This window comes from Nesoenas mayeri (genome assembly GCF_963082525.1).
Source record: "Nesoenas mayeri genome assembly, chromosome: Z".
In the NCBI taxonomy this organism is placed as follows: Eukaryota; Metazoa; Chordata; class Aves; order Columbiformes; family Columbidae; genus Nesoenas; species Nesoenas mayeri.
This window is the reverse complement of record NC_137542.1, coordinates 32,357,127-32,384,898: the sequence shown is the minus strand read 5'-3', so window position 1 is coordinate 32,384,898 and position 27,772 is coordinate 32,357,127. Positions and strand designations below refer to the sequence as shown.

Below are 27,772 nucleotides of genomic sequence, written 5' to 3'. Positions count from 1 at the left end.
TAACACATTTCTTCCATGTTACAGTTCTACAAGCAGAAATGCCTCCAAGGTATTAAACTGGCATGGCTAAATTGCCTTTGATTAACTGGGATTGCTTGGAATAAAGCCTCAAGACTCTTCAAGCTGTGGATAGGAGTGCTACCAAAAGGCCAAGTCTCTGATTCAGCCTGGGCTCCTTGGCCTCCCTAAAGGCAGCACCAACGGCAGAGGCGCAGGATGCTCCTGGCAGAAGATTGGCAGCTTTATTGCCAAAGGAAAGAACTTCCTTGGCAAATAGTGCCAATCTTTGGCAGAAGACTTTTCATACCTGAACAACTTTTTAATTTTATCTCTCCTGGAGAAGGTGAGGATTTAAAATACTTAAGTCAGATGTTTTAGTTTTTTCTTGAACTCAAAAGGAAAAAGTAGACTTTGTTCTGTCTTCCTTCTGTAGCAGGAAGGAATGCAAAGTCTTTCTCTCTTTCGGCTTATGTTCTGCACAAGTGAGAGGATCTCCAAAGGATTATGAGCCTGTTCTTCAGCCCAACAAGATTTTAGTTGCTTTATCACATATATCCAGGAATTTAAATTGTCCAAAACCATCAGATATTCCCATGCCCTGTGCTTTAGGAAACCGGAAATAGCAATGCCAGTATAAACCCTATATAAGCAGAGTTTGTCTTAGGAGAGCAGATCTGTTAGATTAGTTGTACTGGCTTTCTTCCTGCTGATCTGCTTCCTCTTTCACCTTGTGGACAAGTGTCAAGTAATACAGTGAAATAAATAAAAGTTTTTAAATTAATGAGGCAACATTGTTGACATATTTGCTTACTGTGAGTGGTCCCTATGGACTTTGCCAGTAGTCAAGGATGTGTGCTGTAACTACCCGACAAATCTAATGGAGGTGAGGGATGCATTAAAACATCGGTGAACTGAAAGGTTGCCCCAGCAGTCCAGAGATGGAGGGTTTACATTATTTCAAGGTGGCCAATAAAAAGTATTTTTAATTAGTTTAAAAAATTATAGTAATGATTAACCTCTAGGGCTGTTAACAGTATCAGTTACTGCAATCAATTAACTTTCTTAACAACCTGACCTGTCTTCTGTTTGAGTTTTAATTATATACCATCCTCCTTGGCACAACAAGCCAGCAGCAATGAAAATAAAGTTTGGATTACATCACCTACCCACACAATCATTATTATGAGTTAATTCAAACCCTGGATAACACAGGCAGTTATATGATCCAACTGTGTTTTTACAAGTTCCATTTCCACATGGATGGCGTTCACATTCATCAACATCTGCAAAGAGAAACAAAACTGTATCTGGGTACTGATTTTCCCAGGTATGTGTTAATGTGTAATCTGTGCACAATGACAATATTCTAAACCTCAGCCTCCCATATGTCACATTTTCTGTTTACACTACTGATTTTTACAGCTTCTGGGTAAACATAGGAGAAGGTTATATGACACATATTTGACATAAATTTTAAAAGAAAAGATACTGTTGCATGCAAAGATAAAAGTGCATGTGCAGTATCTCAAAGCATTCTCTCTTTTTGTTTCCTTACTAACATTATTAAATTTCTGAATGTACACTAGTGATCAGAACTTAGTACAAAGGATTGAGCATCACCGCTCTGGAACTGCCTCAAATTTTATGTACATATTTTACTCCTAAGCTCATGAAAACCTGTTGAAAATGCATTATAAAGGAGTTTCGTGTCATTGTTTACAAGTCAATTTACCTATGTAAATATACCATTTCAGTCCTACATCTGGAACTATAAAGATTGTTCACAAACCCTTGGGAATATCTATTTCTAAAAGGCACTAAAATTAAATATTTCCTGGTGTGCATTTCAGTAATTTCTGGAGTTTCATGTGGATCTGGAATGTAGTTAGATCTTGTTCTCCTAGTTCTTGTGGACTTTCTGAAACATTTATTTACAGAAGGTAAACATTTGCCATGCAGATAATTTCCATAACCTGTCATTGTCTAAGTTTGTATTTCATGCTACAAAATATTTAAAATTAGTTTTATAATTACTGAATTTACTGTTTTGAGTAACCACACTCTCAAAATTTTGCATTGTTAACAGAAGTCACTTTCCCAAATATCCTTCTCAGATTGTTTGACAAATGTGATTTAGTCCAAATATGAGAAGAATCAAGGCATATATGAATATGTAATACAATGTGAATAGGTTTTAAATGTCTTTTTAAGGTTGGAATTGGAACACACTGAACTTCTCTATAGCTTAGGACTGACATCTAGATGATAATTATTTCAAAATTCAAAATACTTTTTTTTTTTATATATATTTTTCTCAAAGAGAACTGCATTCACATATGCGTCACCTTTTCTTTTTAAAGCCCTGTAGAACTGATTATGAAACACTAATAGAACTGGAAAAACACTCCTATTTTGCAATCTTCTTATTTCTTATATCATCTCTATCATGTCATCATTTGAATACAAAATGAGTATAGATCTGTCACATTAAAGGTAGTATTCTGGTTTTTAAATGAAACACGAACACAGTAACTTTCTAAATAATTGAAAAATCTGTCTTTTTTTAATGGCCAAACTCTATCACTTTGTGATATCTCATATAAACTTCTCTGTCAAACAAGCCACTATGAAGTATTTGTGTGAAAATTGTGCTAATATATTCTTCCGTAGCATGGAGCTATCTGTGAGAATACTGTGATCTTTTTTCCCCTCAAACTAATGTATCCACTCCAAGGGCAACTTCACATACTTTATTCACAAAAATCTAAAACCACATGAATTAGTCTTTAATGTCACTATAATCTCCTGAAGAATTTAGACTCATCTCCTCCCAAAAACACCAAACAAACCATATACAAAATTTTCCATACCCATGCACATCGTCTGGTCTTGGGATGCCTTAAAACCATTGTGACATACACACTGGTAACTTCCTTGCATGTCCACACATAAGCCATGACTGCAAACATTAGGAATTTCCAGACATTCATTGCGATCTATAACAAAAATATAAAACAGATGGTACACATTATTGACTTTTATTATTCATTCATTTCACACAAACATGTTTTTACAATCTGTTACTGTTATTAAAACCAGACTCAAAATTATCCATAACTAAACCTGAATCATAACAAAACTTCACTTTACAGGAATGTCTTGCCTATACACCTCGAGGTCAAAACTACTGTCAGGATTTGGTTGATACATCAAGAATGCTCTTTAAAATTTTATCCTGTCTTTTCTTCCCTTCTACAGAGAACTCGGGCTATAAAGTAAAAACTGTTACATGAAACAGCAGAATATACAAAGTAACAGAAAATAAAGGATGCTGTTACCCTTTGGGAGAATCGCGCACATACCATTGATTAGGTACAAACAGATTCAAACAGACAAGAAACATCAACCAATTTCTTACCAACACAGGCGCCATTGGGTGAAAGTTTAAAACCAGCAGCACATTCACAGCGGTAACTACCAGGGCTGTTGATACAGTCTGCATTTCTCTGACAGAGATTGTCTCCATTGCTGCACTCGTCAATATCTAAAACATCAAGAATCATGGTTCAAGCAACAGAAACCACAAGACAGTCACTTCTGCCTAGAATTTTAGCTATATTGTCCATCTCATGCAAGACAAATCTTTTGTTCTCAATAAAGTATGAATATGCTGACCTCCAGCCTCCTGTGCCATAAATGCAAGTTAAAAGCAAAATCAATACTATTTCATCCATAACACACTTTTTGGATGAAGGAGGATCCTACAAATCCAACTCACTACACATTGAAGTGGTTTTGCAATTTCAAATGCCAGCCTGAAGAAATTAGTTTTTGTATTTAAAAAAATGTTCCTTCTTGCCTTTGAACTGAAATAAAAAGTATCACAGTTTGTTAGCTTTCTAAGGCGCACATCAGCACAGGACCCTTGAATGCCAATGAAAAAACTCCTGTTGACTTTAGGACACACACCATTTCACTATTAGCTTCTATGAATATCTCTTAACTATAGAACTGTACAACAACAGACACAAGACGGCAAAAAATCAAGGTAACTCTTCTCTGAGAAGTTTTAAGAGCAAGAATTCAAGTTCTTTCCCAAAATAAAATAAAATTAGATAAAAGCATTTCATTTACTTCCAGTTTAGGAGTCAGTGAATTGCTTGACACAAAACTACTACAAATTTTATTACATTGCATGTGCATATGTACTAAAGATAAATACATATAAATACATCACAAACTGATTTATAGACTTGAGCCCTACAAAAAAGATCAGAGTCTGTCTCTTAGATTTTGAAAAACATGTGAGTTTGATGTTCCCTTTCCCTTTAAGATAAGCATGCTTACAGGAGCTAAGTAGAAAATAATGTCATTTCAAATCACCTTCACAGACCAAGAGCAGGTCATTGTAGCTGAATCCAGTAGGGCATTCACAGCGGAAGCTGCCAATCTGATTGATGCAAACGCCATTTGCACAGATTCCTGGGATTTCCTTACATTCATCAATGTCTGAAAGTGAGATGAGTCAGTCAAAGTACAGTACTTCATGGCTTTAGCTATGGCTTAGATTCTCAGTTTCACTGTGTTTAATGCTGAGAAGATCGTTTTATTCTACAAAAATAATATACAGGACATAAACTTTAACACATGCCTGTTATGAAAGAAAATGAACTACGTGAACTTCAGGAAGTGATCAAAACAGAACAATACTCAATATTAGACAAAACGCAGAACTGTTACATATGTGCAGATAAGTTCTGCAACATTTTTGAAGCCAAAAGATTTCATCTTACCAATTAAAACTCAAAACCATGAAAGGTGAGCAAAACATCATAACAAAATGTTGAAATAAAAAAAATGTAAATCAGAAACATTTTACACAAAAACTAGTGTCACATTTTATGTCACAATTGTAGCTCCACAATTAAATTAGAATTTTATTATATGAGATGTTCATTTTGGTACCGTTATACAGCTGCAACAACCTCACACAAAAGAACTTTTTGTTCAAATAATTTTAGTGAAACTTACCAACAGCTTTTCCAGTATGAATGTCAAAAGTGAAGCCAGGAATATTGCCACATAAGTTCTTGAATTCAGCTACACCAAAACAGAGAACAATGCATTTTTAGTGAATATTTCTAGATCTCCCAATAATTACTTGTAGTCTTCTCAGCATTTCAAAAGCTAATACAAGCCAAATCTACTCAGAAAAACCATCGCCCCCTGTACCAATTGTATTGGAAATTCAGAATGCAAATAAATGAATGTAAATCGAAACACCAATTCATACTTCACCTTTTCTCAAATCTTTGCTGACTTTCACATGTGAGTAGATATCTGGTTTGAGAAAGCAGCACTTCAGTTCTTGTTTTAAACAGAACCCCTCAGCCTACCTTTTAAGGTTTCTTCCTGCTTTCTAGACATCTGTAAAGAGAAACTGCAGCAACAGTTTCAGATAGGAGAAATAAATGTAACTTAGCAGTATCTAGCGCTCTTTGGTGATACGATCTCTGTTCTTTTCTGCAGAGATTGCTGCAGCTTAATTCCACTAAACTGTAGAGCAGAATTCGCACTCTGTTTAAAAAAACCAACAAACAAACAAACAAACTCCAAAAAAGAGTTTTGTTTTAGAATGATCATTTTATATCCTCTTTTCTGGAGAATATTGAGGATCAGAACTGTACAGTAAAAAGTACAAAACCAACAAACCCATGGTTTGCCAGGCAAGGTGCATGAAGATAAGTGCATTTGAAACATATAGAGGAAAACTGCTAGCATGGAATCTATTAATTCTTGCAGGATGTAAGAAAAAACTACTTACTTTAAAAGAGTATTTCTTGTGAAGCATCTATGCTGGCATGAGATTTTACTAGTAAAATACTGCCTTGTATTACACATTTACAGTACACTGATAAATTTTGATCTATGCAGGAATATGAAAAATGACAGGCCTACAACTATAACTATGTCAAATTTGCAAAATACTGACTGTCAGTAGAACTGTGTACTGAAAACACACTTGTTTGAAGAGAGGAAAATACTTCCAATGTGAACACACCACCACTTTGAACGAACAATTTGCTTTAACTGTGTGTTCGCAAACAACAACCATGCAGCTGTTATTCAGCATCTTTTTAGATCAAATCAGCACTCAAATTTTCCAGAAAAGCAGTAATTATCTTTCAATAATAAGTTTCCTAACTGATATTAAGGAAAAATTTCTGAGATCCTCAGGATGATTGAGTCCAATCATAACCTAATTCTAGCAGTAAGCCATGGCCCTAAGAACCTTCTTTAAACACCTTTTAAACACTGCCAGGGATGGTGACTCCACCACTTCCCTGGCAGCCTGTTCCAATGCCTGACAATCATTTGATTGAAGAAATTTTCCTAATACCCAATCTAAACCTTCCCTGGTGCAACTTGAGGCCATTTCCCATTGCCCTATCACTTGCTACTTGGGAAAAGAGACCAACACTCTCCACGCTACAACCTCCTTTCAGGTAGTTGTAGACAGCGATAATGTCTCCCCTCAGCCTCCTTTTCTACAGGCTAAACATCCCCAGTTCCCTTGGCTGCTCCTCATCGGACTTGTGCTCCAGGCCTCTTACCAGCTTCATTGCCCTTCTCTACACTCTCTAGTTAATCTCAATGTCCTTCTTAAGATGAGAGGCCAAAAACTGAACACAGGATTCAAGATGGGGCCTCACCAGTGCCGAGTACAGTGGCACAATCACTTCTCTAGTCCTGCTGGCCACATTAATGCTCATACAAGCCAGGATGCTGTTGGCCTTTTTGGCCACACTGCTGGGTCATGTTCAGCTGGCTGTCAATCGACAGCCCCAGATCCCTTTCTGGCAGGCAGCCTTCCAGCCACTCTTCCCCAAGCCTGGGGTTGTTGTGTCCCAACTGCAGGACCCAGCACTTGGCCTTGTTAAACCTCATCCAATTGGCCTTGGCCCAATGATCCAGCTGGTCCAGATTCCTCTGTATGGCCTTCCTACCCTCTAGCAGATCAACACTCCCATCCAATTTGGTGTCATCTGCAAACTTACTGAGGGGTGTACTCAATCCCCTCATCCAGAGCATGGATAAAGATTAAACAGAACTGGCCTCCATACTGAGCCCTGAGGAACAACACTCGCGACTGTCTGCCAACTGGCTTTGGCTCCATTCACCACAACTCTTTGGGCCCAGCCTTCAAGCCAGTTCTTTATCCATCGAAGAGTACACTCATCCTGTGGCCATGAGTTGACAGCTTCTCCAAGATATTGCTGTGGGATACAGTGTCAAAGGCTTTACTGAAATCTAAGTATACAACATGCATGGCTTTTCCCTCATCTACTAGGTGGCTCACCTTGTTGTAGAAGGAGATCAGGTTGATCAGGCAGGACCTGCCTTTCATAAACTCATGCTGACTGGGCCTGATCATACAGTTGTCATGTATGTGCTGTGTGATGTTATTCAAGATCATCTGCTCCCTGACCTTCCCTGCCACCAAGGTTAGACTGACAGGTCTGTAGTTCCCTGGATCCTCCTTCCAGTCCATCTTGTAGATGGATGTCACGCTAGACAACTTCCAGTCAACTGGGATCTCCCTAGTTAGCCATGATTGCTGATAGATAATGGAAAGTGACTTAGTGACTACCTTCACTCACTAGCTCCCTTAGCACCCGTGGGTGTATCCCATCTGGCCCCACAGACTCGTGGGTATCCAAGTGGTGTAGTAGGTCACTAACCATTTCCCCTTGGATTATTGGAGCTTCATTCTGCTCCCTGTGTTCTGGCTCAGGGGGCTGGGTACCTGGAGCACAACTGTTCTGACTATTAAAGACTCAGGCAAAGAAGGCATTTAGTGTCTCAGCCTTTCCCTCATCCTCTGTTACTATATTTCCCTCTGCATCCATCAGAGCATGAAGATTCTCCTTACCCTTCCTCTTATTGCTAACATATTTATAAAAACATTTCTTGTTGCCTTTCACAGTGGTGGCCAGGCTCAGCTCTAGTTGGGCTTTGGCCCTTCTAATTTTCTCCCTGCATAACCTCACAGAATTCTTGTATTCCTATTGAGTAGCCGGCCCCTCCTTCCAGAGGTTATACATTCTCTTTTTATTCTTAAGTTCCAGCTGCAGCTCTCTACTTGGACAGGCCAGCCTTCTTCCCCACCGGCTCCCCTTTCAGCACATGGGGACAGCCTGCTCTTGTGCCTCTAAGATTACCTTCTCAAAGAGAGATCAGCCTTCCTGGACTCTTTTGTCCGTCAGGGCTCCTTCACAAGGGATTCCACCAACCAGCCTTCTGAACAGGTCGAAGTCTGCCCTTTGGAAGTCCAAAGTAGCAGCTCTACTGACCACCCTTCTAACTTCTTCAAGGATGGTAAACTCAATCATTTCATGATCACTATACCCAAGGCGACCTCCAACCAACATGTGGCCAATGAGCCTTTCTCTGTTTACAAACAACAGATCCAGTCAGACTTCTTCCCTGGTAGGCTCACTAACCAGCTGTGTTAGGAAGCTGTCTTCTGTGCACATGAAGTAGATAATTTGTACATTCAGGGCATTAAGCCAAGGTAGAATATCCTTCTAAAGAACATAGATAAAATTTACAAAAACATCCTGCTGACATAAAATTCAAAGGGGTTCTTGAAGTGTAATATCTGGAGACTTCCATGAGTGCTTGGTCCCCTGTCCATGCTGCTCAGGACCTATAGGAAGCCTACTATCTATGCAATGAGAGGAAGTATATGGAGCTACCTTTAATGCATTTCTAAACCTGAAATGCAAACAAACCTCTTCTAGCATCAGAAAAAGAGAAAGAAGAACCTTCTGATTTTCTCTAAGTAATGATCTTTAATCTAGAGCGGTGATAGTTGATTTCTCTACTAGTTGTAGTTTGAGTTTCTTGATCATCTACATTTTAATGGCAGCTCTTCAGTAGCTTATGTTTTTGTAAAGTTTAACCACTAAGTTTACAACCTGAATAATTCTTGTCCCTCTCACACCAAACAGTCTTATTTATTAAAACTTAGGCAGATGTGGTTGATTATTGCTCCAAATGAGATTCGACAAAATATTTTTCTCACATTCAAACATTCTTTGTTATTTCCTCTGTAAGTCAAGTATGATCCAGTATACCTGAACTTCAGCATTTTCTTCTTTCTTCTGTCATGTTCTTTAATGACTGCTTAAAACTTACTGAGGTTATTCTTTCAGTACAGGATACTGGACCATAGAGGTCCCTGCCACAGTGTTTTACGAACCAGAAATTTTCTGCTCTGTTATATTAACGTGTAAGATTTGAGGGTTAGAAAACAGTTCTCTTCTGTCAGGAGCATTGTGAATTCTACTGTGCTCTCAGTAAACTGGTGAAACACACACACTAGATAAAAAGAGGACCTTATGTTCAGTACCCTGTTTCCATGGGCAATGATAACCTACTCCTGTGACAACACCTAACACACCAGATCTGCAAGGATGAAGAAGAGGCACTGAGGATTGCAGGCCTTCTTTCATCTGTGTTATGCAACCTCCACATTCCATGTATTCCATTTAATAAAGTTTTTCCATATTTTTTTCAGTTTGTACTGTGTAGAAGAAGAGGCACGGGTTGTATGACAATACATTTATACGCAGTGCCAAATTATCCATACACAAACAAGCCAGAGATTTACTTTCTGAAAGCCTTTGTATCAATGACTTAAAAATATTGCAAAACCCCATATTCTTATGACTATGTTATTTTTTTAGGAAAATATTATATATCACACAACAGGAAAAAAACTCTCTGAGGTCAAGTACTTCTGAAGTGATCAAACTATGAAAGAGTTCTGTAAGTACTTGGTTAACTCTTAGCAGTGAAGCAGCTTTTTACACTTCTTTGGGTGACAAAAAAATAAGCAAACAAGAATGAGTTTCTTCTGATCAAAGTCTGCATGGTAGTGGCTATGATCTCTATAATATGTAAAAAGAAGCAATACAGTCTTTATTACCTAAAGTCATAAAAGAGAGATTGATTGTTAAACATAAATATATAAAAAGGAAGAAAGACCTCTGTTCACAATGGAAAAAAAAAGCAAACGCATTGGCATGTGAAGTTCATTTAGAGGAAAAACATAATTCTCATTGGAGCAGAATAATGCTCTTAATGAGCTACTAGGCTCAGTCTAGCAAACTGGTTAAGGTCAGTGTATCATAACCTCTGGCTGTGATGTGTAACTCCCACTCAGATCTCAGAACAATTGATTATACCAAATAAGTGCAGCTATTCAACCATTTACACTTGGAATTTGTGTTTGATCCCTCACTCAATTGCTTTTCAGGGTGAAAAAGGTTCAATCATGTCTCCAAACACAGTAAAGGCACTTAGAAGAGCTAACAAGGCAATATAGAAATATTCCAAGAAATATTTTAACCCCATAATTGCTTGCAGACTAAGTGGAGTTGTCTTAATAAATATTTAAAAGCTGTAGAAGTTTTTGAGAACTTCAGTCTTACCAGTTTGAAAGGAGAATTCTTTCTTCCATTCAAGAACAATAATTGCATGAACCCCTGCTAGTACTTTGCTGTATTTTTCTCATCATTTTGTCATCATGATGACAATTTTATTGCACTGAGATAAATCACTATGGGAAAAATTTTTATGAGCTCTCAGTGATAGCAAACATGTATTTCCCCTCTCATGATTATTTCCATTTCCCATTCCTGACTACTAGGAACCCTTCTTCATTCTACTTCCTCCTGATTAAGAAATAAAAGGAAGAGACTTTTTATTTTCAGTCCCATTTTCCCCCTCTTTACTGCCTGTGAGGGAATGTCCCTACATTATCTGCTCTTTCCTTTATATCACCAGGATAAACCACTTGGAATGAAAGTAATACATTCTTCACACTGACATCACAAATGATGCAGCACCAGAGGTACAGGTTTAGTGGCAGTAAACTTGGGATAAATTCAATTAAACAATAAAATGCGTTTGTACTAAACAGGCATCTGAGTTTTTTAGCTTTATCTAGGTACCTTTGCTTTTTTTCACAAGTGTAAGACTCTTTTAATGAAAGCCACGTGTTACTGTCAAGTTTCCAAGTTGGTGATTCTCCCAGCAATGATTTTTCTGAGTTCAGCTTTCAAGGGTATTTTGTTCCAGGCAAGGAACTCAATAAAGACTAATCGAAAAAGAACTGTACCTAATTATTCTCACCTCCCTTTAGAGAAGGGATTTTTTTATTCCTTTTTATAACACCCTGCTTATTGAGCTTTTGCATGCTCATCACCTTCAATAGAGGAAATATAAAAGCAAGTGAGAGGATCACACTCAGATGTGAGACACAAGTGAAAAATCTAGAAAGGCAATATGCTCGGCAATGGAACCAAATTTTTTATTCTGACTGATTAGGACTATCAGGATAAATGTACGCCCAGCTATGCAGTAACTAAATTGCACTATCCTAAATTAATTATCCTGGAAGACAGATGATGTAGCAGGTCTATCTTGACATCCAGTATCTTCAGTCCCAGTGTTACTGTCCAACGACTGCTTTTCCAGAAACCTCAAAGTGACAGCTTTATAGATGGGAGTTCTGTAACGATGCATTCAGAAAACTTACTTATGCCTACTGTGCCACACTGCTGGGTCTTACCTACACAAACACAGATCTTTGACATAAATCTAGATAACTGAAAGTAATTCTACATCCATACAAGACCTCTGAAAGTTTGGTATTTGTTAGAAAGAAGGAAAAAATAAAATAACCACAGTATACTCATTTTATTGAGCCACATGACCAAAAAAAAGGTCTAAATAATTAGATCTACCTACAGATACTGGTCTTACAAATATTCTTTTAGCCACTGGGTTGACTTACTCCTGGTGCTGATAGGAAGGTCAGTCTGTGTTTTCCAGGCCTTTTTACTCATCTCAGTGACACCTGACAGGGGTCTGTTCTCTTGCCCTTGCCTTCAGGGGTAGCTGGGAGAGAAAGTATGCATGTTCTTCCTGATTTTTTTTTTCATCTATGGGGAATGATTGGTGCCTTCAAATTATTCAAGCTATATCTTTCCATTCAATATGAAGTGATACTTCTTACACTCAAAAATATGGAAGAAATACCTATCCTTGCTTAGCACACCAAGACTTAATCCAGCCAGTGGCAGGTAGGCAGGATATTGTCACTTTGCTTTGGGAGTACAGCAAAGCTTTTCTGGGGGCTATGTAACTTTAGGTCAAAGGAGTAGCTGAGCAAAGAAAGTAACAAAATGGGATGGTTATAGTAGGCTTTACCTGTTCCTGGAGTTGGACATGGTTCACAAGGTTTGTTCCAGGCTTTCCCAACATTGTATGTGCAGCAACACATCCTTTTAGTCACATTGAAGGGCAGTTCGTTCTCACAGGAGGTTCCATTATAGCTTCTGTAGCAAAAGCTTTTCCTCATGTCTAGACGTGAGAAAAGAATCAAATTACAAAGTAACCAACAAATTAACTTAAGTAAATATTGGCCCCCTACCAACCTAGACAGTAGTTCATTAGCTCTGGCATCTGTATGCAACCCAATCATATGCATGGATGCATTTTAAAATAATTTAAGAACTGAAGTAATCTAGTCTCTTTTTTTTTAGACCTACCTGAAATTTGACATACTTTCAGTTTTCATTCAAAGACATAAAGGGGAAAAAGAAAAATTCCCAAGAAATCAGAAAGACACTATAGATGCTCATCAGATCCATCTCTATAGTAAACCCCACCATTTGGACATTATTAGTGAAAATAATAAAAAAAGATTTCTAAGTTCTCTTAAGGAATAAGAGCACTTGAACACTGCACGTGACTCATTGGGATTTCTTTCCTAGCTACATGACATAATTGTCTGGGAGGTAAAGTTAGGAAAAAGCAATACAAGGTTTTAGAACTGGCATGTCTAAAAGGAAATTTTAAGCAGAGTGTCTGGCCCTGAAACAGTCTGGTGTTCAGGCAGTTCTAGTAAAGATGACATTTTGCATACCCATGCAGTTATGTCCTCCATTCACTTGCATATATTCAAGTGGGCAAATGCAGGTGTAGTTCCCCAGTGTATTGTAGCAGGTGCCAGGACCACAGACACCAGGATGTGCAACACACTCGTCAATATCTAGAGACCAAGCAAAAACACTACAATTAACAGGAGAAAAGAGGACCAGGTCCTAGCAAATGCTTCTGAGAAATACGACCTTAATAAACTATGCTACGATAACAAAAAATGTTTCACTTAAAGGCCAGCTTGGAAAGCACAGCTCCGATTTGGGTTAAGTAGCTAGTGTAAAAGCTGCTGAAAAGTATTATTAATAGAATATTGCAATCTCTATTAAAGTCCAGCCAGTGAAGTACAAAAGAACACCCTAAATAAATTCACAGTTGTTGAATTTACCACTGAAGCTGGAGCACCTCCTGCCTTACCAGCTCCACAAAAGACATTCACACTCTCTTCTCAGAGGAATGTTACTGTCCCTTTTCAGTTCTGTTCATGTGTTTACTACTCCACTGAGGAAAGACCTTTTAAGTACTCTGTTTAGAAACAGGCAAAGTGAATAATCACAGTCTTGCTGCTCTAACTTTGGATCTTCTTATTTGTGGTATTTGGGATGTAAGACATTTTTGCCCATTCAATTTTAATTTCAAACTAATTTTAATTTCAAACTCATTTTGGTCAGTTTGTTTCTTTTTTTAATTATTATTATTATTTTTTTTTTTTTTAATTTTTTTAACAAATCTTAGCAAAGCCTCAGGATTCACTGCTACTCTGAAATATTGTGAAAAGAACACCTTTACTCACTTAAAATACATGGAGCCTAGTGAAGTTGGTGGGAGATATAAGGTGATGAATTAAGAAGCCAGAAATCATGAATAATCCTTAGTTTACTGAAAACACATAGCTGAGATCTATCATGTAGAAATAAACAGTAGTATATTCAAGTGTTGCATTTCAGGTTTTACATCGGTCATATCACTGATGCCAAAGATAATGATTTTTAGAGAAGACTTTAGGGAAAGGTATGAGTACCATATACGCTTATGGATTTAAGGCTAAAATTGAGGGTTTAAAAAATAATTGCACTGTGACAGAGAAGGGGGTTTCAAAGGGACGTAACCTTCACAAATTCTTGTCTCTTCACTGAGGTAGTAGCCTTTCGGGCATTCACACTGGAAACTGCCAAAAGTATTGATGCAATTCCCACCTTGGCAGAGACCTGGCAGTTCCTGACATTCATCAATGTCTGAAGACAGAGAGGAAAAAAAAAAATAACCATATTTTTATTCCAAAATGAAAAGAAACAAGAGATTTTAAGTACTCTCCTGAAATTTTACAACCTAGTAGCTTTTAACTGTCAAGTGGATTTTTATTTTTTTTTTTTTTTTGCTTCTAAATTGCACTGCATGAAAACATGGATGAGATGCTCATTCTCTTCCATTTAAATACCTCTTCAGGAGCAAGTTCCAGCTTGCTGAACCCATGGAGTTCAACTTCCATTAATATTTACAGGAATTTGGCACCTAATTCCTCATTCCTGCACACACATTGGAACCAAAATTTCTTTGCCCAATGAGTATTTCCTGAAACTTATACCTTCTACTGATAAGCTACAATTTTCATAAATTACTTATCCTTCAGGGGCCGATTTCAAAAGCCAATTCAAGTATGGAGGCACACAAAAGGTATGCCTCATCTTATTTTCCTACTGAAATATTGTTGGACTTCTTCAATATTCATTTACAGTATGCCTTTTCATCACATTGTTTTCAAATTCATATTACCATTAAATGCAATGATTTCTGCAAAATATAGTTACTGTATACATCTGTCTGAAGATGACACTTTTTTTATTAGCAGCCATCACAGTCATTTACAATAAACTCACCTTCTAAAATAATAGTGATGGGATTTGGTCTGAAGCCTTCTCCTCCTGGACAGAGAGTATTATATTCCGCTACAGTGAAGTATAACAAGAGAGAGCATATCAGTCATATGAAGAATAAAATGCTAACAATAAAAACATAAAATTTCATTTGTATTTTTAATGAGCCTTCTTCCCTACACTCATCAGTTTTCTGCTCTTCTTGACCTATTCATGGTACATAAAGCAAGTGCATTAGATTACTAGAAAATGAAGGTAAGAGTTCTGCTTAAAACATCATCAAAACTTCAGATATTTTTAAGGAAGGCACAATGTTGTTTCCTCCATACTGTGCTTCTATAAAGGCACACATTTTGCCTTTTGACTAGTTCTTTAATATGAAATATCAGTATATCCTTGATAAAGATAGGTATTAAAACTGGAGTTCATACTATTAGGAGACTTCAAAGAACAGCATGCTTGACCTTTCTGTTGCATCAGTCATTCAAAGGACTTCAACACTCTAAAAAAATGGATAACTATCATTGGATAGAAAGTACTTCAGACTGAACCAGAAATAGTTACCCAACAGTTACCAAAACTCTCAATAGAGAACTACCGCAGCTCTACATTTAAAGGCATGATTTGAATTCTAAGCATTATTAATTTATTTATTTCCCTACCAACATGGAGCTGTTGAGTAAAAATTCCTAGTAGATGCCTACAAACCACTCCATTCTTAAGATACATAAGAATGTGACACTGTAAGAATAGGAAGCAGTTTGTCACAGAAGACTAAAGGTCAGGTCTTCTAATACTTGGGTCTGCACCTCTGCATCACCCCTCTGATAGCAGTAGGGAGATTTTATTTGATAACTATGCCAGAACACTGCCTCATGTAGAAAATAGATTGCTTAAATAATAAATGTATAGCAGTAAGGTAAAACATTTCAAATACTTTTTCCTTCCCTTGTTAGAATCTTCTGTAATAAGAGGGTGGGTGGAGATCAAGAGAACATTTCCTTACTGCTGTTTACAGGGGGACACGTCTCACAGGGGTTCCCCCAAGCCTTTCCCAAAGAGCAGCAGCATGAGGAACGACTGACTCCGACCCCAATTTCAGTGTTGCAGGATAGGCTCCCATCCCCTCGTGGTCCATACTTCAGGTAGCAATTGCCAACACGGTTATCTACATACAAAACACATATGACTATGGCTGCAGACAATGATCCGGACAAAGAAACAGCAGGCATTCACTTTAACATTTTGTATCAAGAAGCAGGAATTCAGATAACATTGTGCTTTTGAAGCCATCAACAGGCTGAAAACACTCAAGTACACTGACAGTTACTGATGTTGAGAGAGACAGCAGAGAAAATGGGTAGCTAAGTACCTAAAGACAAGTTTAAAATGTTTGCACGTCTTTTGAAGTCACACCATACTCTAATAGCACATATACTTTTCCCAGTCTTTCACTCCAGAAAATATCAGAGAGCTTTCTGCTGTTTACTGTTACTATTTCTTCTCAATATTCTGACTGTGATTAGGCTATGACTCTTGTGGAATTAGAATTTACATATTTTTCTATGGAATCAGAGAATAAAGTCATCTCACTGGAAGAATTCTTCCATTGGCAACAAAATTCTCAAAAAGAAATTAATATTGAAACAAATAATCTACGTTTGAGGAAAATTAGTTTATTAGTTCACACAAAGTGTAACTTCATGATTGGGGCAACTGCTGGGATCAGTATAACGAGCAAGGAATCTAAGAGAAGTAAAGCTATGTGTTTCCTTACTCTTGTACATATTGTCTCCTCGCTCTTTATAAATGGAAAGTAACCAGCAGTGAGGTACAAATATAAGGACTTATATATTTCTTATTACAGACAAATAGTAAAGAGTAGTGTTGCTATTCTAAAGAATTAACTTGCTATCAAAGACTGCCTGTAAAGAGGCACAGAAACCCATTCAAAAATTTTTAATAAATTCATTGTATAAAGGCCACAACACCTTTTTGCATTTTCACTATTTCTGTTAATGATATGACTAAGAAACTTATAAATGAATTTTTGAGTTATTTCCCAAATGTATATTTTACCAAGAAATATGTTTTAAATTTACTGTTTGCAGCAAGTGCCAGATGCTATAGACTTTGTCATTTACATGGAGTAAAATGAGCACAGTAAGATAAATGTGGGTAGTTCATAGATTCAGAATTTCCAGAGGTTAAGAAATGTCTTGATATGACATGGGTTTTTAAGTTATCCTGAGGTTTGGGACATATCTATAAAAGAAACTTGAAGCCAATTTTCTGATTTGTTAGGAAATACTTTTTCTCAAGACCCTTTAGTTAGTTAAATATGTATAATATAAAACTGCAACTTCGTATTCATTTGAAGTCAGAATATTTTTTTAAAGATTCTTAACATCAATCAAGACAAAACCTTCAGGCTGTCCAAAGGATTTAAATTTATTTAAATTTAAGCATTAATAGACAAGTTTGTATTAATCTTTTTGTACAGACCAAACATACGTTAGCAGATCTTGTGAAAAAGGAGGTTATTCTTTGGCCCTACATATTTTACAACAAATTTCAGTATCCTACCATAAATGCACATTGTGGTAAAGCTAAAATACTCAGTTAAGAATTAAGTGGTAAAGGCATATGTGTTCTGTACCTCTGAGTTACTGATGGAAAGAAAAACAACTTCAGGCAGGATATCTTTATCTCCTTAGAGGCAAGATTTCCATTCGTGATAGTACAAGACATCTGTCTTTTTAAGAGAAGCCAGGAAGAGATTTGGCTCCATTCTTTTTGGTAGAAGTGAAAAACAATGACCATTTTGGAAGATGGATTCAGCCCAAGACCTCAGGCCAATCAAGAACAATAGGAAATGACAGACCTTGGAATGAAGGCAGATCCTGGAATTCTCTAGCAGAGTATCAATACTGAGTCCACCAAGAGTTTTAAGTTTCAGTTTACTCCCCACACGAACCATCTTGACACAGCCTCACGTTCCTCTTTGCCAACGATATTTCTGTTTCTTCTTAAAGGAACTAGAATTTAAATTCCTCTGCCTTTTTTTTTTTTACTCCTCAAGCGTGCAAGAAAGAGTGCTATTAAAGAGAACCAGAAGCTGCTGTTCTTTGACAAAAAGTTTCTGGAATATTTCTCAGCAAAACTTGTGCATTCCATAAGCAAGAAACTTTCCTTTCTCTTGGTGAGGTCTACTAGCCTCTGTGAGTTTTTTCTTCCAGATGAGTACAAGCCTAGATTGCAAACTAGGTAATATTTTAGCATGTGCCAGTGACACAAATGCCACTGCAAGTGAAGATGTAATTTGAATTTGCAGTTCTGAGACTATGAGATCACAAGGAAACCGAACTTCAGTTCTTCCCTATTTGGACTCCGTAATCAGTAAAGCAGACATACACAAAACATCCCAAATCTAGAACCAGAACTAGTATAGCTGCATTGGAATTGCAACTCTCTCTGTTTTCACTTCCCATGTAGAATAATTTAAGCCTCTGAAAATACTACAAAGGAGAACTGTTGGTGAAAGAAAAAAAGTTTAAAACCTAACAATGTCTATAAGAATATAAAACACATTAATTAAAGTTTTTTGTTGCATGTGGTGACCCATCTCTTCAAGGGCTTCTGAAAAAATGGGCACTAAAGTATCATTTCATTCATGGATTAGGGCTTTATTTCTATTAGCTTACTCTGTTGATATTTCATGAGAAGCAGAGGCTTTGCTTGCCCCTGTCAAAAACAAAAGTCTAATGTTCACTGGGTGTTTTTTGCACTGTCATAGAATCAAAGTGTAGAGAGATGGAAAATGTAGATCCGAGGCTTGCAGCTCCTCCCACAGACAGATAAATGGATTCCAGTTCTGCCACTATTTGAAATTGAACTTGAAAAAAAAAAAAACACAACACAGAATCAAAAAAGCTCATGTTTGCTCAGGGGGTTAAGTCTTGGGAATCTCTCTTTTGTACGATCAGTCCTTCTGAAACTGAAAATGCTTCTTACACACGGGAAAGGAAAAGAGTCTTTGTACCAGAGAGAGTGACAGCCCTAGCAGTATTTCCTCAGGACATAAGGAAGGGTCAAATTACTTTTCTACCATTCTCTTACTCAACACTTTTTCTTCAGAGAAGAAGAGCTTGTTCTCTCATTTGGGACTCTAGAGTTGTTAGATTTTCCCTTGAGTAGGCTCCCTTTCACTGTGGAAGGTTCCCTGAGAAAATATGGGATATCTGCCAAAAATGTCATTGGGACAACTGGTCCCAAGGTTGAGTGCCAACTCAAACTCCTACTTTTCAGTGAAACACAAGTCAGCTAGCGACAGGACAATTCGTTCACATAAGGTTCTTCAGAGATCACTTAAATTCTTCGGTCATAATTCAGTGCTTGCAGGGCTGGTCAAATATAGTATCTGTTTGTAGGAAAGAATGAGGATTTCAGCAGTTATATGCTGCAGAAGTGGAGCCAAAAAGGCAGGATTTCATAGTTTCAACTGATTCTTCAGATAAAGCCAAGCTGAAAGCTTAAGTCAGACTGCAGAAGAAAAATGTTAAGGCAGGAACTGTCAGAAGAGTCTATGGGAAACAGAAACACAGGTTTCCAATTCAATGGGAATAGATTATATAAAGTTACTCTATTTTTAAAAATCTCAGTTTAAAGTTTTAGAATAAATTTATCAAGACTGTGGACATCTAAGAGTTTCAAACAGGACTTGTTTCAAGCATCCAGATAAGCAACGGAGAATATTCATAGGCAGAAAACGGAGAAACATGGAAAAGATGAGCAATAAAAATTTATTCTGAAGGAAATCTGCTTTTCTTTAAAAATTATTTGCTTAGAATATATTTATTTGCCACCACACCGTAGTATTACTGCACACATTTAGAAAATGCATAGAGTTCTAACTACTAATTCAGGAGAACTGGAGTGTAACCAAGGTAATATAATAAAAAGGCTGTTTTCCAAATAAAAAGTTAGGAGGCTTTCCCAGGATCACACACAAATACTTATGGTTGAACCTTAGTCTCTCTCTCAACTTCCCTCTTCCCCTAAACTTCCCTAGGCTGCTAGTATATACACTAATCACATGACAGTCCTACTATCATATAGCAAGGGGGAAATAGAATGAAAATTCACTTGAAGTCTGTGTAACTCAGAGAAAACTATAAAAATTACAGTGAAACATTTTGCTTTTTATTTTGTCTCCAGCCAAATGAGTACCACAACCAGTTTTAATTCCAGTTTAAACTTAAGCTAAACACATAGATCAGTGCCAAGAGAAACTGAGGATTAAAAAAATCATTTTTTTAAAGAGAATTGTTGACTGTCAGGAGAATTGAAATGCAGATAATGCACATCTTGACAAAATTTAAAGATATGTATTTTAAACAAAATATAAACACCATTGATCAGTTAAAATAATTAACTTCATCTCTAGAAAACTATATAACAAGATATGCAGCATATGGAAGTAAAACTTTTCTATCTTACTACCCTTATTTGCATCAAAACAGTCACCTTGGCTGTGATTTCTAAATAGTTTAAGTAGCTTTCACTTACCCACACAACCCACTCCAGTAGGATTCAGCTGGAAGTCTGGAGGACAATTACACTCATACCTTCCAGGAGTATTTACACAAAGGCCATTAACACAATTAATGGGATCGGCACATTCATCAATATCTAAAATAGGAAGGTTACATTTGTAAATCCACTCACCAGACAGAAAATAAGAACAGTTTTACTTTTTAAAAGACAAAATAGTCAAGAAAATTTCAAATGCAGGTGAATTTTAGCTGGAATTGAACAAAAGAACTTCTAATAATTCATCAACCATTTAGGAATAACCTTTGTACAGCTGTATATTTAAAAAGCCATTCTTTTTGTTCCATTCTTAAACTAAGTCCAAAGCATGCAATCCTACACACTGCTTGTTTAGTGGAGAAAAATGCACTTTTTGTAAGAGAATACAATGCCTGTTGAACTCATCTTTAAATTAACTTGGTGTAATTAAAAAAAACCCCTAAGTCTTGACATATTTCTGAACAGAAGAGATATACCTGTACAGTTTCCCCCAGTTCGATCTAGTTCATAGCCATCATCACAGATACAATGAAACATTCCTGGCAGATCATTACAGGTACCAAATACACATATGTTCTGGAAGGAGCATTCATCGATATCTGAAGGAATATATTAAGGACAGAAAAATACACATCATTACCATATTAATATTGCAATAGTGTGTTGTACTACTAAAAGCAAATGAAGCCATGTGTAAAAAAATATTTTAAAGACCAGCACTGAGTAATCACTTTTAGTTTTGTGTAGAAGCCATAGCTAGGGATTTGTGACACATTCTCCATTAAGCCATGTGTTAGTTATTCCTCTTTTACATAGTGTGAAGTAAAAATAGTAAAACTGACTTCTCAGAAATCAAAATGAAAGCTAAGTCAAAAAGTCAGTAAGTTTCTTTCAAAATGTACATTAAACAGAATGAAGCGTAACACTGTACAAAGGTGTCACTCATTTCCTAGCTCATAGTTTGCAACATTTCTTAGTAATGGTAAGATTTTCAAAATACCATTCTCAGGGAAAAAAATATACTAAAAAGAAAGAGAAGGAGAAGGCATCAACAGTTACTTACATCTCCTTGGAGAAAGAATATAGGGAAAAAGAATACAGGGCATAAGAATTTATTTTCTCTATCCCATGTTAAACCAATTATACAATAACTACATATAGATGAGCTAAAATACATGTGAAGGACTGCCTGTGTGCTCATGTAAATTGAAGATGAAAAAAAGCTGAAAGACATGGACAGAGAATTAGATGACTTTGTCAACTACAGTGCTAGAAAACAAGTTAAATATTAACAATACAGAGTGAAAAGTTACAGTTTTAGACACAAGCTACGAAGGACTTCTGAGTTTAAGGTAAGTAAGATAAGAGGGAAAAAAATCTGTGCATACATTGTCTGATAGCAAGACTTCTAAGTTGCCAAAGTAAAGCAGCTGCGCCAAGGGCTAATCCACCTCTAGAATGTACTAGCGAGCTATTTTTAGCGGAGACAGGAAAGCAGAAAGCATTCATACCATCTCACAATACACAGCTAAACCTTCATTTGACATTCTGTGTACTGTGCTCTCATTAAGAGTGATGAACTAAAAATGGATGAGGTGTAAAAAATTAAAATCGTTAATTAAATGTCTACTTTGAATTTGGCTTACTTGCCTCCTTACAGGAACTTATATGAAGGGGTAACTTTTGAGGGGGAAATAGAGATAAATTTTTAAGGGAAAATGAAATTTAATATAAATGCTTAATATCTGACAGTCCTCAGTAAATTTAAAGTGAAAATTAGAGGCCTTAGAACCTCAGAATACAGCTATGGAATGACCTCCAAATCACGTCACAAATATAACTTGTGTTCAGATAAAGCTTAATAAAAAGACTGTATCATTGAGATGCTAATGGACTGACATCTCAAGGTGTTTCTGAAGGAACTGGATGAATTAATAATATCACAATTATTGTACTAAATCCAGGCTTTGGATTTTGTCCCTTGATGGCAGAAATCATCTAAGATTCACCTTATCAAAGGACAAACTAATTTACCAACTTTTTTTTTTTAAAAAAACAAACATACATCAAACATTCAGCACCCAGATCTTTTAGTTCTCCAACAGTACAATTTAATCTATGGAATGCTTTCAGATCTTTCTTGGAATCATAATAATATACCAATACACCAAATATTTTTCCCAAATTCTTCCATTTATTTTTTCAGAGCCTCACTGTGGACCAATTGAAAAGCCAAATGTTGGTGATCTGCTGTCACAAGATTCAGAATCATATTGTTTTTCAAAACTCTGATTGGCTGATACGTATTTTTGGATTTTTATTAGAACACTGGCCTGACTCTAATATGAATAACTAACTGAGCTGCTCTGAGTTCAGTAAAGATGATTGACACTAGCTGGTAATTGCTAACAAATCTGACCAAAACAGTCATAGAGCTAATTTTTCAGAAACATGTGCACTTTTTTTACAGCTAGAAGTCTGACTCATATATGTGCACCTCAATGTTTGAACATATCAAGTTATGGACTGAATTTTAGAGATGATATTTTGGAATCTGTCTTATCAAGAATTTTAACTTCCTAAGATCTTATGAGGCTTCTACCATTAAATATGAAATAAATTTAAAAGTTTTGAAGCACCAGCTAAAAATACTTCATCTAATAGACGGTTCTCTTACATGAAAAAAACAAAACAAAACAAAAGATGAAAGAACACAACAGGCAACAGGGACTGAATTGGACTAGAAAGACAGTAATTCCTTTTGCCATCCAGATGATCTGGTACAATATTAAGAGTGAAAGGGTGATGATAAAAAAATCTTCAGTATGCATTTTAAGAAGTGTTACAAACTTGTCAAATATATCAGTGATTTGCCTACTTCAATTTTCCTGAGAACATTTATTTTAAAGTGAAATCACAATGCAGTTTGTGTCTCCTATGTAAGTACACTAAATAAACGAGTGATGAAGACAGGATTTTCCACACACTATTCACTGGTGACAAAAAGAGGAGAAATAATAATAATTTTAAAAACCCCAAAATTACTGAGCCAAACCTCTCCTCTGAGGTTTTTGGAGCAAGGCCAGGAAAATGATGAAAGCTACCTTCAACATAAGTCACACTGCAAAAAAATCCTCACTTGAAGAAATTACTTATATGTGAAGCTTATGCTGAATATTCTGTTTCTGGGTTGAGGTCATTCCAGCATTTGTTGTTTGTTTCATAGCAGCCAATCCAAACTCAGAAAATGAACCTGAAGTAGCAGTGGCTTACCTTGGCATGACCTGCTGTCCGAGGCGGGAGTGAATCCCATCTCACACTCACAGCGATAGGCACCAGGGACATTCAAACACTGTCCATTTTCACACAGATTAACATTTTCTGCACACTCATCAACATCTGTGGGAGACAGAAAATGTCTTTAAAACTGTATGTTTCACTAGCAAAATACAAATAATATTAACCCGACGTTCAAAATAATAGTGTTGTTGAGTACTGTTGATATAAAACAAAATACATCTGAAGATGAAGTAATTTGAAAGAATGCAGAAAAGCAAACATTGTGTCACTTCCAAAAATTGTTCCTTTTGCCATGCCATGACTCCTTACTCCTTGCTTTTCATTAACAGATTTCATTTTTTTAAATAATGCAAGATTTTCAGATTCAGTAGTACTCAGCTTTGACAAATAAGTTGAATGCTTTGCTTGCCAATTCAAAGCTTCGTCTCCTAGTACATGTTGCTGTGTTACTTTGACATAAAATACATTCAAAAGGCACATCTTCTTAAGCGGATCATACATAGAAAATTATTTTCATATGCATTTTAGAAAATATACTTTGAGGATTATGAACATTGTAACTACAATTGGCACACTACTGAGGATTCTTCTAGTATGTCCCAAAAGGAAGGGGTTTTGTTTGTTTGTTTGTTTTTCTTTAAGAGCTATAAAAGAGCAGAATGACAAAGGAAGGCAATCACCACTGCAGTCATCCTAAGGACTCCTAATTTTGCCAGGTATACTTATGATTATTAAAAATATATATATATATATACTTTTTTCATTTTGTTAGTCATTCCCTAGTATCCCACCTGTTTTTTAAAAAACACAAGATCTGAAAAGTAGTATGTTAATAATAGGGATGAAAGTTCTTGTTCATTAACCACAATCTTGAAACAAATAAACAATAATACTTGAAGATCCTTATTTGGAAATCAATAAACTTACAATATTAATCAGAAGACTATCTAGTTAAGGTGTAAATTTATTTTGATTTCAAATTAGCCAGTTAGCTAATGTTGAATGTATTCACATTATCTTCTAGGTATTTTACTAGCATTAGGATGCATTCCTTCAAACCTTCAAATTTGCTGATCACATACAGGACTTGTTCAAAGTCAAGAGCAGAGATATTGTTGCATCTCTACTCTGCAAGTGACAAAAAAGACAGTAACTTAATGCTTGGCCATTACGTTTAACAAAAAATCTTTACACTTTATATGATCTTTTACACAGTTTATTTTGAATCACTTGATGTGTGCTAAACGATGTTAATTCTTAACAGTAAGCATTTACCAACATATTTAAATGCAGAGAACATGGGTAATATTTTTCAACTGCAATCTGTTTTTCTTTTTTAAAAACTCCCTTGTTAATCATTTGCTGTTCAACTAACATAGTGAGGGGAAAACAGATGATGCCTTCCCTGCTCGAGACAGACCTGGCCTACATGCCAGGAACCCTAACCCTGGGTTTTGTCCTTGACGGGAGAGCCTGCTGCTGCAAGCAGCACACGCACATACCAAAAAAAATGGTTCGAAGGAGCAGAGAAGGAGGAAGAAAAAGACAGGAACTTCACCTCACAAACATGCCCAGCAGGTCCAACTTGGCACACAAATCAAAAGAACAATCAGCAGATGGGAAGAATCCTGATCTTAAAAGACACTTTTACATTTATTACATTGCGGTTCAGGCTTAGATCTATTTTGCAAAGCTTCCGTACAACAGGAACAATCAGTGACAAGTTGTCTTTCACAGAAACTTCTTACCAGAACAAGTAAATCCATCCCCACTGAATCCCTCTGCACAGGCGCAGCGGTATGATCCTGGGGTGTTCACACACTGGGCATTCACGCTGCACTGGTGGGTCCCATTGGAGCATTCATCAAGATCTGCACATCAGGGGCAAAAGAGTGCAAGCAGTAACAGAGTAGCTAGTGTACCTGGCCTACAATTCGCTATCAAGATAACAAATGCAGCTACAAAGATGATTATGTTTCCATAAATACACAAAATTGTCATTAGAATATACAAGCATAATCTATAGTGATTTCATTTAAATATTTTTTTCCTTTAAATTAAAATGCATAGGATTTGGTAAAATGTTTCCAAGCAACACATGGAATTCAGCTAACTTGTTACTTGAATGCTGATACCGTGCTAAAGAACTTGAACTCAAAATGAGTTAAAAAAACCAATAAACCAAAGAAATACAGTGAGGTGAAAATCTGCTGTACATGTAACAAGAATCTGACAAAAATGTAACCCCATGAGAGTTAATGCAGGCTCACTTATTTATTTGCATGTCAATTCAGATGAAAAAGGGAAAAAGGAAGAGGAAGATAATTTACTTCACCTCAAGGTAATGTTTGTTGGGGTTGGCCATACTGGGTCCATGACACATGAGTCACACTAGCTGGTGCTATGGCGTGCCTGACAGTCCCTTCTCACCTTTCTGCAGAGTGGAAGAACACTCTATACTCAGGCAATATTCAAACTATGAAGATGCTTCTGGAAAATATTTTTGAAGTTTTCTCCTTCAAATGGTACTTTCTATTTTCTTTGTAGAATCTCACGTATTTTTAATTAAATGACAATAATAAAGACTAGGGTATGTCTCAGGTATGGCTTAACAAGCTTAGAAAATTTGGACTGCAGTAAAATCTCATAATATGGTACTTTTTATTTCACATATTAAACTAATAAAGCCTAATTCTTAAACGAAGCTCCTCTTCCATAGATCCCAAAATGTTCTGAAAAAAAGGTAAATACTACAATTTTTTACACACCAAACTAAAAAATAAAAGCAAGGGGACATGATGCTACTCTAGCGTTCCAACAAAAGTAGAATCAAGTTTCCTGTGCCTCAAGTCAAATCTTTTTTATATTAGGGCCTATTAACAAGATATACTACAGGACATTTCCTAATAATGTTATTAAGTAACAGAAATAATATCTTACTGGCAGGAAATAACAAAATATATTCCATTTTATTTTTGACCTTTTTTAAAAAATTTTGCACATTCTAGTAGTTATATGTAAACTTTGTCAAATACATAGTTAATTCAGTAAGATGTTACACAGAAAAGATTCTGAGATAAAACATTTTTTTTTTCTCAGAAGACCAAACGCCTGAAACATAAGACCCGCTTGTACTCATCTATCCACAGAGTGCAGCAGATAGAAGAATAACACTGTTTCTAAAGAAGTAACCACACATTCACGTTACATGATTAAAAAAAAAAAACCAAAAAAACATATATATCTAAAAAGGAGGGAAGCTTTATTTTCTGGATACTTACCAATACATTTAATGCCATTTCCAACCCATCCTTCTCTGCAACTACATTTAAAAATTCCTGGTACATTGACACACAAAGCATTCATGTCACAGTTGTGAGCACCAATTTCGCACTCATCCACATCTACAAGCACAAAAAAGGTATTAGTATTTACATTTGGAGCAGCGGAATATTACAAATTATGCTCCTTTTACATGTTGCTTATTTCCACTGTGCAGGTTTGCAGTCCTTTAAAAAGCCTAACTCAAGACTACAGAATAATTCAAGCAAGTTACTTCGTATTACACATTATTAAAAAATAGTGACAATTGTATTTTCATTTTGTTCTTTGTATACATGACAAAATTAGTCTGCTTTACTATAACTCCTTTTCATTTTGAAATTAATGCCGTTTTCCAGACACATTAAATATGCTCATCTTTATATTTCTAAAAATGGGATAAGACTTTTGGGCGCATAGGCTCACTTCAGTTACAAAAATGATTAGTCCAAGATTTTAATAAATGTAGAACAAATTCTTAATTCTAATTTATAGGAGAAAGTCTGCCAGCTTCCTCAAAAGAATAATTTTGGATGAACTTAGCTTCCTGAAAACAATGGATCCAGTTTGCAGAAGACAAGGTACTGCTTAACTATCATGGGAACTCACAGAGTTTCAATATGACCGACCATAATTCTTTAAAATCTGTTAGCATGGGTTGAATGATGGCA

The 27,772-nt window shown here is 36.3% G+C and overlaps 1 protein-coding gene across 1 annotated transcript in view; it reads right to left on the bottom strand.

The window, feature by feature from the left end:
- The window catches only part of FBN2 (fibrillin 2), a gene marked incomplete at both ends in the record, with an annotated part of 157,449 nt that overhangs the window by 22,496 nt on the left and 107,181 nt on the right, over nucleotides 1-27,772 (bottom strand). The window contains 15 exons of the mRNA XM_080362871.1: nucleotides 1,167-1,283; nucleotides 2,871-2,996; nucleotides 3,419-3,544; nucleotides 4,384-4,509; nucleotides 5,032-5,100; nucleotides 12,283-12,435; nucleotides 13,001-13,126; nucleotides 14,124-14,249; nucleotides 14,892-14,960; nucleotides 15,895-16,056; nucleotides 20,457-20,579; nucleotides 20,957-21,079; nucleotides 23,754-23,879; nucleotides 25,529-25,651; nucleotides 27,062-27,184. Of these exons, the coding sequence (XP_080218997.1) occupies nucleotides 1,167-1,283; nucleotides 2,871-2,996; nucleotides 3,419-3,544; nucleotides 4,384-4,509; nucleotides 5,032-5,100; nucleotides 12,283-12,435; nucleotides 13,001-13,126; nucleotides 14,124-14,249; nucleotides 14,892-14,960; nucleotides 15,895-16,056; nucleotides 20,457-20,579; nucleotides 20,957-21,079; nucleotides 23,754-23,879; nucleotides 25,529-25,651; nucleotides 27,062-27,184 (1,818 nt within the window). The remainder of the gene's footprint in view (nucleotides 1-1,166; nucleotides 1,284-2,870; nucleotides 2,997-3,418; nucleotides 3,545-4,383; nucleotides 4,510-5,031; nucleotides 5,101-12,282; nucleotides 12,436-13,000; nucleotides 13,127-14,123; nucleotides 14,250-14,891; nucleotides 14,961-15,894; nucleotides 16,057-20,456; nucleotides 20,580-20,956; nucleotides 21,080-23,753; nucleotides 23,880-25,528; nucleotides 25,652-27,061; nucleotides 27,185-27,772) is intronic.